General features: G+C 41.7%; 1 protein-coding gene across 2 annotated transcripts in view; it reads left to right on the plus strand.

The window, feature by feature from the left end:
* ephb6 (eph receptor B6) overlaps window positions 1–14,175 on the plus strand; it is a 43,812-nt gene extending 29,637 nt beyond the window's left edge. Inside the window, exons 6-19 of one of the 2 annotated variants that reach the window (XR_006054543.1) lie at window positions 3,335–3,490; window positions 3,893–4,164; window positions 4,517–4,598; window positions 5,275–5,399; window positions 6,413–6,575; window positions 8,157–8,271; window positions 8,358–8,413; window positions 8,664–8,780; window positions 8,874–9,121; window positions 9,214–9,432; window positions 9,522–9,671; window positions 10,747–10,931; window positions 11,043–12,507; window positions 12,683–14,175. Coding sequence is in view for 1 of the 2 variants with exons in the window: in XM_005925284.2 (XP_005925346.1) it covers window positions 3,335–3,490; window positions 3,893–4,164; window positions 4,517–4,598; window positions 5,275–5,399; window positions 6,413–6,575; window positions 8,157–8,271; window positions 8,358–8,413; window positions 8,664–8,780; window positions 8,874–9,121; window positions 9,214–9,432; window positions 9,522–9,671; window positions 10,747–10,931; window positions 11,043–11,201; window positions 12,683–12,788 (2,153 nt within the window). In the remaining variant the exon portion in view is untranslated. The remainder of the gene's footprint in view (window positions 1–3,334; window positions 3,491–3,892; window positions 4,165–4,516; window positions 4,599–5,274; window positions 5,400–6,412; window positions 6,576–8,156; window positions 8,272–8,357; window positions 8,414–8,663; window positions 8,781–8,873; window positions 9,122–9,213; window positions 9,433–9,521; window positions 9,672–10,746; window positions 10,932–11,042; window positions 12,508–12,682) is intronic. The other variant, XM_005925284.2, reaches the window with a different exon arrangement.
* Window positions 14,176–14,833: the final 658 nt, after the last annotated feature.

The raw sequence follows: 14,833 nt of genomic DNA on the forward strand, positions 1-14,833 counted from the left end.
AGCGAGAGAAATAATCAATTTATGCTTGAATGTGACTTGATTTGACAGTTCCAATGGATTATGAATTCCAGCACATGATTCCTGAATACATATGAGGACAGTAGGCCTTTTTATTAAAAAAGGCCAATAAAATGTTTTAATAGGGAAATATTTGCCTAGGAATGAAGTGGTCCTGTTACGGTAATGTGCTAAAGTCTTGAGAAAACCCTTGTTTCTTTATTTTTTGCTTGGAGAATGAGAAATGCGTGCAGCGATTTATTGAAATGTGTCCAAACATACATGGAAATTTGTTATATAAGGGAACAAGAGAGCTTGTACAGTTCTAACAAGTAAGCATTGAAAGTTAATAATTGGTATGACCACACAGCCTAAACTCTCTTAGGAAAGTTTTCTTGTAATTTCTTAAAGTCTTCAGGAATCGTTCTCCGGGCTTCATGAAGGACATTCAAAGCTCTTCTTTGGATGTTGGCTGTCTTTTTGTTCTGTTCTCTGTCAAGATGATCTCACAGTGCTTCAATAATGTTAAGGTCAATGTAGAGGCCAATCCACGACTAATAGCATTACATTGTGTATTTTTCTATCCAGGTATGCTTTTACTGCACAGTGTTAGTTTGTTTGGGATCATTGTCATTGCCAATGAAACACTTACTAGGTCATTTTGCATGGTGTATCATATTTTTCTGTGTTCATAATTCTGTCAATTTTGACCATGACAGAGCCTCCACCTCGTTTTAAAGATGGCTGCAGACACTCGTTGTTGTACCTGTCTCTATTCTATGTTGATAATTTGAACCAAAAATCACAAATTTTGATTCATCACTCCATAAGACCTGTTAGCACTGATCTTAATTTCAGTTCTTGTGCAATTAGGCCTTAACACCCACCCCTTTACTGAGACCATTTTTGTTCTATTCTTCAATTTGTTTCTATCGCAGGGGTCAGATTCATCTCTCAGCTCTTCATTATGTATTTATTGAGGACTTTCAGCTACTGTTTATCTGCTGTAGATAGTTTTTTAGACCTGTCACTTCTCACTTTGTCATCTATTTTTCCAGTTTACTCAAAAGTTTTGAGGACACATCGCACACATTGCAGCTCTACTTTATTTAATCCAACAAATTGTGCTTTCTTTGCCATTTTTAAAGATTCGTCTAAAGAAACAGGAAAAGAATTATGCTTTTGTGACAGGCCAGGATGAGCAAATTGCCTAACGATACAATTTAAAATAGATTCTTTGTGAAATTATCTCTTATGTGTAGACACAACACTGGTCAATCCCTTGACTTTGGTGCCTTTTTGTACTTGATTCATAGGTCGGTGTTAAGTGGCTTAATAAGCAAAAAAATATTCCTCTAAAAATGGCTTGGGTATGTACAAGGACTGGAGTGAAAAAAAACAACCAGCGTGCAAAGAAAAACCTTGAAAGAGAACTAATGCTCAAGATAACTTTACAGAAATTACAGGAAAATCTGGCTCGTTTTTAAGAAAATATAAAGAAATTAGGAGTGGCTCATTATATAAGGCACAGTACTGTAGAAGGATTGTTTAGTACTTAATAAATATCTTTACACAGTTCTGCCGCAACTTTAGAATCACAATCCTAATATTGTGTTGGCCTCCCTCGTGCTGCTGAAATAGCTCTGATCCATCGAGGCGTGGGCTTCACGAGACTTCTGAAGGTGTCGTGTGGTATCAGGCACCAGACGTTAGCATCAGATCCTTGAAGTTCGGTAGGGTGAAAGTGAATCTGTCACACTGATACAGGCTACACAGCACCTTGAACTCCTTTACATATTCCTCAAATACTGGGTGCATTACTCTGCTGAAAGAGACCACCGTCGTCAGACAAAAACTGCTGCCATGAAGGGATTACAGAGGTTATTGTTAGGTAGGTCAAGAACGATCTTCCACGCTTGAGTTGCAATATTAACTCAGACAAGTTAGACAAGTTAAAAAACTTTAAAGGAGTGTTTTAACACTTAGGGAAAATATTTTCTACTCTTACTTGCTAGAAGGGCTGACACCACTCTCTCTGCTGCTCTTTGTACGATAAATACAAATCATATAAGCAGTCGGTTAGGCCAGGTTAGCATAAATACTGCAAAAGGAGAATAAAAACATCCAATTCTGTCCAAAGTGAGACAAATTTGCCCTACAGCAGCCCTACAGCTCACAAATCAACACACTCGAACTCCTAATTATGGTGTGTATAAATATTTATCATTAATTGCTTTTACCACATGAGACTGTGGCTAAACCGTCTCCTCCTGTTTACAGTCTTTATGCTGAAGTAAACTAACGCTTCTGTAAGTAATATCATCGTATTGCTTATTGTCCAGGAGGAGAGTGGTGCAGATGAGGTAAATAAGTCAACCTCCACCTTCAAAACGCTCACTATGACCTTTCGTGTGTGTCTTTGTGTGTGTGTATGTGACTGTCGGTTCGCTGGCCACTTCCTCTATAAACAAAAGTTAATGATAGTTCCGGGTTAAGCCAACAACAAACAAGAGACCGCTGCCTTTCAGATGAACTTTTGAACCAACGGGAACCACAAGCCAAGCTGAAATTGATGCTTAACCCCAAACCAGTTACTGCAGTTTGATTTTGTTCTGGACAAAATGAGGGGAGCAATAAAAAGGGATTAAGTAAGAGGGTTTTTTTGTTTGTTTTTTTGATATTCGTGACTTCTGAGCTGCACATAATACAGATCGCAAAGACCTTACATAAAACAAAATCTGAATTGTCTGAATAATGCCAGATGTTCAATTTAAACTACGTCGCACATGATGTACACGTGCACTTTCAGTGAACCTGTGAGTATTAGCTGCACCTTGCAATCAGAGTTGACAAAGCAATCTTAACTGAAGGTCCGCTTGCTGAGGTCTTCCCAAGTTTTCGCTTTGAATGTCATGCAGATTACTTTCCATTATCTACTTCAACAGTGCACTGACCACTGAGCTTTGAGAAAGACGGTGTGATATCACTGAAAGGTCCAGAAGAAGCTAGTCTGAGCGCAAAAGATATTTGGTCAGCTGAACTGATTTTAGCACTTTTATTAATGTATTTCAGCGACAAATCCAAGTGCTGGCTATTCTTAACTGGCTTGAATGTTATCAGTGTGTTATTTTCTGACCATATAAAAAAAAAATAGTGGTATGTGCATCTGAGCCCAAATTGAAGCTTGTTTCTTTAACAGCAGCTGCAGCATTTCATAGTTTAAACCTGCAAACTCATAGCAGTGAACACCGCTAATGGAGCAGTGATCACTTTATTTATATAACCGCAAGCTGTTAATAAAACACAACCTCTCTTCTGTCTTCATGTCTCCTTACAGCCTGTCCTGTGGGCTACTTTAAGTCTATTTCAGGCTCTATTCCCTGCACTGTGTGCCCATCCAACAGCCGAACCAGCCATGAGGGATCGAGTGTGTGTGAATGTCGCAGCGGCTTTTACCGGGCCGCCAGCGATGCCAACTCTTCTGCCTGCACAAGTGAGCTTTGTCTGTTTGTTTGTTTACGCCTGGCTCCTCTGCGAGGCGTTCAAGGGGCCTCATTGGAGTCATTTGTCATTTGCTCAGACTGTGAGAACCGAGATACACAGTCAGTGGAACAAAATCCTTTTGCTTTTAAAGACTTTTTTAATCTTTAAATTGCACCAACGGAAAAACCTGTTAAGAATGAAACTTTCCTACGCTCGTTCATACGAAATTGCCTCACCATCAAACTATTTTATAAAGTTTTTTCCATTACTTTTCATTGCATAAATGTCTTTGCCAGCCTGCAGGTTCTTTCATATCTTAAACATTTTACCAGATGCTTCCATCTTAGAGTCCACCGCTTGCATTATGTATGTCAAACTCCTCCCATTCTCCCCATCTCTGCTTTCTCCGCAGCTCCTCCGTCTGCTCCTGTCTCTCTGACCTGGGAGTATGAGAGCGGCGATGGTGGGGTTTCCTTGAGGTGGCGCCCTCCGGTGGACATGGGAGGCCGAAGTGAGGTGTGGTACGGGGTGGTGTGTCGCATCTGTCCGTCACCGACCTTCACCAACTCGGCTTTGTGCTCTTGGTGTGGGGAGGGCGTCACCTTCAGCCCCTCCCAGACCAACCTGAAACAAACCAAGGTCACCCTCAACAACCTGCTGACCAGGGTCACGTATCTCATACAGGTGCTGTGGAAAAACGAAAGATTCTTCCTTGTCTTATCTCACTCAAAGTTTGAAGCACTTCCTGGACCCACAGATGAGATGAATCCACTGTGCTCTATTATTTTATTATAAGTGCCGCATCAGTAAATACACACCAACGTTTAATATTTAGTTCGGCATACCTTGACTAAAGCATCGCTTATTCCTTATTCATAATGGACAGATATTTCCCTATTTCCTGGCGTTTGTTGACCTGTCATAGTGGACGCTGCACGTGTCTGTCTTTGTTTCTCAAACGTTGAAGCGTGTCATAAATATAAATGGGGGGGAAAAGGCTTTGAAATTCACATCTGTGTGTTCTTGGTATTGACAGGTGCAAGCCATGAATGAAGTGTCAGCTTTGAGTCCTTTCCCAGTTCGATACTCAAGCATCAATTTCACTACGAGCCAGTCAGGTGAGAACAGGACGGAGACGATGAAAAAGATGAGATGAAAGAGGAAGAGACGCTCTGATGATGACGTTTGCGTAGATTGTGTGTGTGTGTGTGTGTGTGTGTGTGTGTGTCAGTTTTCTCTCCCCCTCCTCCTCCCCTCTCTTTCAGTCTCTTTGCTCCATGTTTTCTGCTCCTGCTCTCTGAACGGGAGGTTGCTCGAGGTTACAAAATCCTGTCAGATCCCATTATGGTCACTGTGGAGGAAGAAAGGGACAAATGAGAGATGGGAAGACAAAGAGACGGAGAGAAAGAAAGATGAAAGCAGATGAGTGGGCAAAGGAGAGGAGAATGGGGCATTGTGCACACCAAGTACACCATTATACAATTTTCCATGAAACCGATCAAGACTGGCTCGGAGGTTCAATGAGCTCACATTATCTAAAATCTTCCTGTGAGTGCTCTCAGAGCTTATTGATCAAATGAATGGAATGCCAGAAAGTTCCCTTTAACTGCTCCCAGCTCACTGAGTGAAACTAGATCCTGACTGGTGCACCATAAAAACTCCTACTTCACTTTTACGCTCAACTGAATTCTGTCTACATGTTTTGTAACACTGCCCTCATGTGGGCACTGTCACTTGTGAACTAACAGCTCTCCTGTTTTAACGTGCTCAAGTATCGTCTCTTGTCACCCACAGTTCCCAGTACCGTTCCTATGATGCACCAGCTGAGCCGGGCCCCGGACTCCATCACTCTGTCGTGGCCTCAGCCAGACAGGCCTAATGGAGACATCCTGGAGTATCAGCTCAGATACTATGACAAGGTATGTTCAGTGAAGTCACAAATACCGGCAGAAGGTTTCAGCATTCGTTTTTCAGTTTGATAGCAGCTGGTTGTGAGGGGACGTCACAACCTCTCTTACAAAACCAAGTTATTTGGTTACGAAATGGTTGTGATGAGACAGATGCAGTATCAACTCTATGGACTGGTTTTGCCATAAACATGTTTTTAACACAAATATCTAATCAGCCAATTACGTGAAGCTCAGCACGTTTAGGTATGTAGACGTGGTCAAGATAACCAGCTGAAATTCAAACTGAGCATCAGGATGAGGAAGAAAGGTGAATTCAGTGACTTTGAACGTGGCATGGTTTTTAGAAATTAAAGAGAGTGGTTCAAAAAAGAGAAAATATCAGGTTTTCTGGGTGAAAATGTCTTGCTGATCCCAGAAGTCAAAGGAGAATAGTCAAACTCCTTGATGCTGATTGGAAAGTAACATCATCCCAAATAACCACCTGTTGCAGCCTTGGTATGCAGAGAGCATCTCTGAATACACATCAAATCTGTAGCAGAAGACCATCTTGTACTGGATGGTGAGCTTTTATGGGCCTCTTGACTTTCACCGTGACTACAAGCATCTCTCTACCTACCCGACGTGTGGTGTATTCTTTATTAGTGAGCTGGCCTGTTTTCACAGCAGTGAGGATGATCTTGCTGTTTTGACTGCAGCCTGTCTTACTCTTCCAGTATTACCAGAATTATTTAGATTTCTTTGTTTAACTGACAAAATTATAATGTACAAAAATGTGCTAGAAACTACAAGAAGAACATTAACTCATGTTCACAATGGCCAGCCTGCGCAGGCAACAAGATGTTTTATAATGGAACCATTTTCTCCACCATAACGCAGTATGGCATTCAAACAACAAAACAACAGTCGTTTAAGTGTTCGCTGGGTAAATACACACAAAGTCATCCTTTACTGAGCATACTGGCCGTGATTGTACACAAAACAAACTGAGCCCAAACAACAGACCCTTCCTCTCTGTTCGTCAGGGTTCAGACGTGGACAGCGCATTGACTGTGTACAGTGAGACTAACACAGTGACCGTCAAGTCTCTGATTCCCGGCTCCATCTACGCCTTCCAGATCAGAGCTCGAAATGAGCGAGGCTACGGGCCCTACAGCAACACCATCTACTTCACGACGCTGCCTCTAGGTAATGCGCACAGTCATTTATTTTTTTATAGTTTAAGAAAAAAGTATATATTCTGTTATTGTAGGGTCTGTCCCTTACAATAGAAAGCATGTTGAGGCAACTGTTGTTGTGATTTGATGCTATATAAATACAACTGAATTGAACTGATTTGAAATGATTATAGAAAACTGTCAAAAGATCACATTGGCATAAGCATTAAAATAAATGCACATGCTGTTGTTTGAGTGTGGGTGTGCACGACTGTACTTAGTACAAAAACAAGCATTTACAAAGGAAAAACAGACAAAAGCTGGGGCAGCTTTCAGTTACTGTAACTGCAGTTACATTCATCTCAGTGAAGTTGCATTACTATATGTAATACAAAGCTTAGCGGTTAATATAAGGCCTTACCATTCACATAAAAAATAGTAAGAGTAAGACCAGAGGAAGATGTCAGGATAGCATGATAAATTCAGGATAGCAATTAGAGAAACTAGGGAACAAAGAATGAACTGTGAATCATTTTCAGTGCACTTTATTTTGCTCAATGTAAACTTAATCATGTAGAAATGAGAAGACGGTGTTGCAAACCAGAAGCACAAAACCAGCTATCAGCGACTAGATGTGATATAATTAGAAAAAGTGGACACACCAGGGTAGCAAAATTAAAGGTGATAATAATCAAAGACAGCGAGACAGGAGGGGAAAGAATCGAAGCGCAGGAGAGAAATGACTGCCAAAATAAAAGAGTAAGTTAGAAACCGGAGCTAAAGAGTGGGCAGACACAGGACGTTGAGACAGGAACTATTGAAGGAACACTTCTAAACTCTAAAACTGACTAAATTAAAACAAGAACTAAAGGCTCCAAAAATCCTCAAAAACAAAAAAGACATAACAAAACTCTGAACACCTGAAAAAGAAAGAATTCAACCTCAAAAACCTACAATCAGAACCGGGATGGTGACACTAGAAGGGCCAAAGTTACACTATATGGATACATGTCCTGGGCCACCTACAGATTTCACCTGCAGCAGCTGCTTGGCCATGGAAACCCACACCGTGAACCAGTTTCTGTGTTGATGTTAACGTCAGAGGTTTGAAACTCAGCAGTTATTGAATCAGCAGAAAGGTGCGTCTCAGTGACCTTGTGCTATAACTTAACATGGTCTGCCACTTCCTGCCCGAGCTGCTGTGGTTCCTGAGCGTATTCACTTCGCAATAATACAACTTACCGTTGATTGTGGAATAGCTAGGAGGAATAAGTTCCCACGCTCGACCTCAGGGGGGCATTTAGAATGACCTATGCTTTTACAGATGTTTCTAAAAACAGGCTGCATGGCTGCACCTGTGGGAATAGGATTGAAAACACCTGAATCCAAAAATTAAGAGGTTAAACACCTCGGTATGAACACAGCAAACATCTCTCTGTAGTTATTTTGTCATTTTTAATACTAAGAAAACATCTCTGCCTCAGTATTAACATCAATATCAAACTTTCAAATAGAACATATATCGCTGTAGCTAAAGATAAAGTGGTCTGTATATCCAATAAAAGCACATTTGAACTTGATAGCTGAAGGTGTTTCATTTTCTCTCCCGCAGAGGAGCATTCACAGCAAATCCAGACCCGGCTTCCTCTGCTGGTGGGCTCAGTCATGGGTGGGGCCGCGTTTCTCCTTGTCGTGGCAGCCATTGTGGTTGTGGTGGTGTTTCGCAGGTTGGTTGTGGTATAAATGCCGTAACAGATGAATGCATGTATGTTTTAATCTGGTATTACAGTTTTTGACTGCTTTTACATGGCAGTAAGAGGAGGGAGAGTCCATACAGTGACCGACTCCAGAGGTACATCAGTAACAGAGGTGAGTGACATATAATAAAATGAATTATTTATTTTGGGATTCATTGTTTTTTTATAGGAAAAAAATAAAGATGCTCTATGTGTTTATTATTAAATGAATAATACAAAGAAATGCTATCTGTGTGTAAAGTAAAGCTCATCAGCTTTGCATTATAAAAGATCATTTTTACCTTGTTTTTGGGATTACATGTCTAAAGTAAAGGACTAAAAGTTCTGAATCAGTTTTTCAAAAGTAGATTTCTTGTTCCCAGGTGGAGTTAAGTATTACGTTGACCCATCCACTTATGAGGACCCTAGCGAGGCCGTCAAAGAATTTGCCCGTGAGATCGACCCAACTCACCTCAAGATCGAGGAGGTGATTGGTGCAGGTACGTTTCATGGTCTCCTTTCTTTTAAGTCTTGCTGTTGTTACGTGCTGGCAGCAGCACAGTGTAATCTCCTCCGTGTTTATTCCATTACAGCCCAATTTGGCGAGGTTTCTCGTGGTCGTTACCATCCGCTGGGTCGCAGGGAAGTGCTGGTAGCAGTGAAGACTCTGCGCTGGGGGGCATCAGACAGAGAGAAGGGGATGTTCCTCAGTGAAGCAGGAGTCCTGGGACAGTTTGACCACCCCAATGTCCTGAAACTAGAGGGTGTTATCACCCATACCCCTCCAGAGAGGATCATCACTGAGTTCATGGAGAACGGGCCCCTGGATGCCTTCCTCAGGGTGAGAAAAACAACGCACTGTCAGGAATTCCTGCACATGCTACACCACACTGGAGACTTTTTTTTCTCCATCATGTCTCTTAATTTCTTCAGGAGAACGAAGGTCAGTTCAGTGTCCTCCAGCTTGTCGGGATGCTCAGGGGAGTTGGAGCAGGGATGCGTTACCTCTCTGAGAGAAACTTTGTTCACCGAGACCTGGCGGCCAGGAACGTGTTGGTCAACTCCAACCTGGTCTGTAAAGTATCTGATTTTGGCCTCTCCAGGCTTATGAGGGGCTTGGACCACAACATACCAACTTACACTGCCTCACTGGTAGGTTAGAAGGGAAGGAGCGCCTTTTAGCTTGGTTTCCATCATCACTGAGTGGCTGTATATGTTTTTGCTCTGTTTTCATCTATCAGGGCAGTAAGATTCCTGTGAGATGGACGGCACCTGAAGCATTTCAGCATCGCAAGTTCAGCTCAGCTAGTGATGTCTGGAGCTTTGGAATACTGATGTGGGAAGTTATGTCCTATGGAGAGCGTCCGTACTGGGACATGAGCAATCAAGAGGTGAGTATGAAGAAAAATGTTTCCTGAATTGTTAAAGAAGCAAATGTGCAAAACCCTTGCTATAGTGCACTTATCTTTATTATGGTGTAACAATATACAGTTAACTAGAATTACTGCTTTGCTGTTGTGTTCTTCCACTAATTTGTCAGGTGGCAATTTACATCTGAGTTTTTTCAAAGTCTTATAATACATAATTTAATAAAGTGTTCAAGAAATTACATATCAACAAAAGCAATTCAGTATTGGACTAAAGGGTGCCCTCTGCTCATGTTTTAAATATTAGACAGAAAAGTGTATTTAACATTATGATGTCAAAGTGAAGCTGACCTTTAACCTTTGGGATTTTTTTTCATATTTTGCATATAAGTTCTTAAGATACATCAGAAAACGTGACATCAAAGTGATCTTGAACTTCATCTTCGAGTACAAACGGATATTTGCACCATAAATATTTCTTCCAGCTGTTCCTGAGCTACAGCATTCATATCATTCATAAGAATGAGGTGCTCATGAAGTCAATAAATGGGATCACAGTGATCTAATGAAGTCCTTCTTTAGCCCAAATTAACGTTTCGCCAAGCTCATGGATTAGGCATTATTATCTGCCTTTCTCAGCCAATGTGAAGTTTTTAACAAAAAATCTCCTAAATTTTGCATTCAGTGCATCATGTAGCAATAAAGTACCAATAAAATCAAATCACTACCGACGCTGACAGATGCAGAAAATACTGTATCTGCAAAATAAAGATGAATTTGTGCTGTGTAAATCATATTTTAAATGCTTAAGCTGTTAAAACAGCCTTCATTATGTACAATATTTCAGTAATCTAGAGGAATAAATGTATTATTACACAAATGTGGCCCTCCAGTACTTAAATGTACTTCCCTCCCCCTCCTCCTGTTACACAACAGGCATATTTAAATGGTGACAAAATGCCAAACTGATGAAATTTGCATAATTTTCTCTTAGTCATTCTTGAAAGCTCTGAGAGATCTGTGACCTTTCATGGAGGCTAATTGCACAAGACTCCATCTGCCCTACTTCTGTCTGATGCCTTCCTCTTTGTGTCTGCAGGTGATGAAGGCAGTAGCAGATCAGTACCGTCTCCCGGCCCCCCACAACTGCCCCCCTGCCCTCCACTCTCTAATGCTTCAGTGCTGGCAGGCTGAGCGGGCAGACCGACCAGGTTTCGACTCAGTCCTGTCTTCTCTGGATCGACTCATCAGGCACCCCGCGTCCCTCAAAGCTGAGCCAACTCGGTGAGACGCCAGCTCCTGGCAAACGCACCTGCAAAGCATATCCGAGGCAGCAGGTGATGCACAATCTGCTGCAGTTATGGATTCTCGTGCTCTCATTTTTGACATTTACAGAAGCTGCTCCCAGCCGCTGCTCAGCCCCACTCCCACAGACTTATCGTCAGTGGTGACAGTCAGTGATTGGCTGAAAGCGCTGAGGATGGAGAGGTATCAGGATGAGTTTGATCGAGCGCACCTGGACACATTAGACAGCGTCAGCAAGCTTACGATGGAGTGAGTATGCATGGATAGTTACAAACGTAAAAATACAGAAAAATATATCAAACATTTTTAAAGCTGGCTTCTTGACTTAAGATTTAATTAGATCAGTCATTAATTTCATTTTAGCTATGTCATGAGTATTATCAAGCACACCAGCCACCTGGTATCCACTGAATCCTCAAGTCGAGTTGTCGCATAGTGGTAAAGAGCCCAGTGGGCCGACGCACTTTTAGACTGTGCCAGAAGCACTGGCAGCCTTTTTGTTCATTTTCATTACTGTATTGCCCTATCAAATCTCTTTATGCAACTGGACCCTCCCCAATCTTTGCTGTGTTCTTACACACCTTATTGAACAGAGTTTAGTGTGAAAGAAGAGCTGAAAAGGTGGCGCTGAAAGCTAAGAGAGACGAAGAAAGAGAAGCTAGAAATAGATACAGGAAATGTCAAATTGAGCAACATGTTAGCTGTCAGGGCAATTGCTGCTGCGCCGTCAACAGTAGTAATGTACCAGCAACAAGCAGTAATGAGCCTTCATAGACACAGGAGGCAGCTGTAGCACTAGCTGTGGAGACGCTGTGCAGGCGGAGGGACACCAGTCCCAAAAACAGAGTGAGAGACAGACAGAGGGAAATGAAATTAGAATAATAAGAAAATAGAAGAAGGGAGAGAGAGAGAGAGACGCGATAGACCGACTGCAACAAAAGTGCCAAGGCCGATTTTTTTTTGTGCATTTCAGTGCACAAAAACATTTCAGTGCAGCCCTGCATACTGGTGCTTGGTCAGGACCTGTAGGTGTCTCATTGCAACTCACTGAGCACTCCTTTAGTGTTATGAAACAGACACCATAAGATAAAGGTGCTCTGATGGTGCAACTGATGAGGGACACATAGCCGAGAGGATTTTGCAGTTTTTGTAGGTATCTGATAACCAAAACAAGTCACCATAAGATAAGGAAAGGAGAAACTTCTGCAACCTGCAGATTTAATTCTTTAAACAATCTTAGAATAGAATAGGGACAGAATGGTGGGCCAGTAGTTAGCACGAGGGTCCAAGAAGGTCCAAGAGGAACGAATGCATGAAGAACCCATGCTTGAGCTCCGATTTCAACCATCATCATAAAACTTTGTAGATTACACCTGTGTGCTTCGCACAGGTTTTTTGTTGATCTCAAAAGTTTTTCTTCCATCCATCCATCCATCCATCCATCTTCATCCGCTTTATCCGAGGCCGGGTCGCAGGGGCAGCAGCCTAAGCAAAAAGGATGGATGGATGGACTTTGGCAACAGTAGGATGGGAAAATCGATGCTGAATCATCCTGGTAAGGAAATTCCAGAAAGTTGTGTTTTCAGTGGGAGAAAATGCAACGTCCAGGTGAACTGACTCAACTTTCTGGGATAATCCAAACTGTTAGAAAATTTCCTTGGTAATTTTATGTTGCTCTTACACATTGATTTTGTCAAGATTTGAATATTGTTGTCTGAACTCTCTTTCAGAGACGTCCAGGATCTCGGCGTGAACCTGCTGGGACACCAGAGGAAGATCGTCAGTGCAGCCCAGCAGCTCAGGGCTCACCTGACACAGGGGCAGGTGGAGGTCTGAAACCTACCAGCAATAAACCCTGTGCTGTGGATTTATGGGCTTCACATTCCTTTGCTTGTTGCGTCCAGTTTCGGCAACATTTTATTTGGATGGTGCACATTTTAACCGTAACAAAAAAGAGAGCGAGATAATCAGCTAACAGTGCCACTCTGTCTATTCTGATATACCTGACACTGCAACCAGAAGCAGTGAGAAAAGACTTTCTCAGCCAGTCATTCGAGACGACTAACAGAAGAGAGATACACTACAGGAGCTGCGGCCCAACTCAAAGTGAGGCTAGAAAGTTGCTGACAAGGAGGACTTTAAAGATTCCTCTATGTTTTTCCACTAGATTTCACTTTATTGTTGTCTGCCTTCTCGTCTCCTCCCCCCTCTGCAGTCCAATCTCTCCCTTCCTCCTCCTCTACTCACCTTGCCTGAAATGCTTCTGTTTCCTCTGTGCTCAATAAAACCGCAAAAGTATTTTTTGTTAAAGTATCCAGGGAGATCTCTCCTCACAAAGAATTGCGTGAAGACAATCAAAGCCTTTTTCTATTTTTTTTTTGAGTTATTTGTAAAGTTGTATCACTTCCTCTCCACTTTAAATGCCAAATGCTAAACAAACAGTGTTACCTAGCAGCTAATGAATCACCTAATGAGGTGTTACCGTTAGCTGTCAGAAAAATGTATAGGTTGTTCAGTGTTACAGCAAATACTATGAACCACCAGTCCAAAGTCGGTACTGCAGATCCTTAAAGTTATATAGCAATCACTGCCATAATATTGGGAAAATCAAACCTAAACACGAAAGGCTTTTAATAAATGTAAGCCATGTTTTGTTTTGTTTTTTTTAATCCGCCTTTAGAAGACATATCCAAGGTCTGAGAGCTGCCCTGTTTGTGCAACTCACTGTAGAGCCTCTCAGTGACAGCAGAGCTCACTTACTCTAAAACACTTAACAAACTTCACCTCAGCTGCAAACACGAGCTTCTGCCTGCGCTGGACACAGAAGCTAACAGCACCCACCTTTACAGTATGTCTGCATTTCACACTTCACCTCTTTTGTTTGATTGCTAGAGTAACGACACTGAGTCATTGGAGCATTGTGAATGTGTGAAATGAGCAAGATGGACAAAATCTGATCTGATTTACACTTGAAGGAAGGAAGCAAAATGCTTTGTAGGTAGCTGCCCGTATGTCTGTGTGCTGTATATGAAACTCTGTTATTGCGTACATGCTGTACATGATGTGTGTGAGTGAGTGTGTCTGTGTGTGCATGTGTGTGTGTGCGCGCGCGTGTGAGACAAGTGTGTCAGGCTACACACATTTATAGGTGTTTACTTGTATGAATGTTCACCACTGTTCCGTAATTGTGCAAATTTGTAAAATAAATATGATTTTATTTAAAGAAGGAGTCTCCTGCATTTTCTTTCTCATCTGTTCTGCTCTTATATAAAATAATAATTATCTGGAAACAGTTGTGATATTAAATATGATTTGCAAAAAGAAAATAATGAATATAGTCATTTTCAGGAGGCAAATGAATGCTTCAGTTCAGAAGACGCAAGCATGACACCACCCACACATGCAAACACCACAAAGCATATGTTTTGAATCCTGAGACTAAACCATTGTTAATATACACTTTGGCAAGTCGTAAGTTTACATATGCTCATCATGGGCATTAATGTCATGTAATTTAGTCATCGTGATCTTTAATAAACCCTGGGTCAAAAGGATACATATAGGTTCAAATATATACATACATTTACTTAAATCTAATACTCATTGGAAGATCCGAGGAACTCTGTGAAGATCTAAGGAGAGCTGTGAAAGTTTAGAGTTATTTCTAAACAACCGCAGATTACAAGATCGTCAAAAACAACCTATACGTTAGTACAAATTATTCAGCTGTGTCAACAATTTGCCAAGGTCTGGAAGGAGACATAAAGTGTCACCCTCAGATGAAAGGAAATTAGTTGGTATGCTCAGGATTAACCCACGAGCCACTGAGCCTCAAGCATGCCATGAACCAGGGACAGCTGGAACACCGGTGTCACAGTGGA

Source organism: Haplochromis burtoni, unplaced genomic scaffold (genome assembly GCF_018398535.1).
Source record: "Haplochromis burtoni strain Fernald_Lab_line unplaced genomic scaffold, NCSU_Asbu1 Contig_80, whole genome shotgun sequence".
NCBI classification, from domain to species: domain Eukaryota; kingdom Metazoa; phylum Chordata; class Actinopteri; order Cichliformes; family Cichlidae; genus Haplochromis; species Haplochromis burtoni.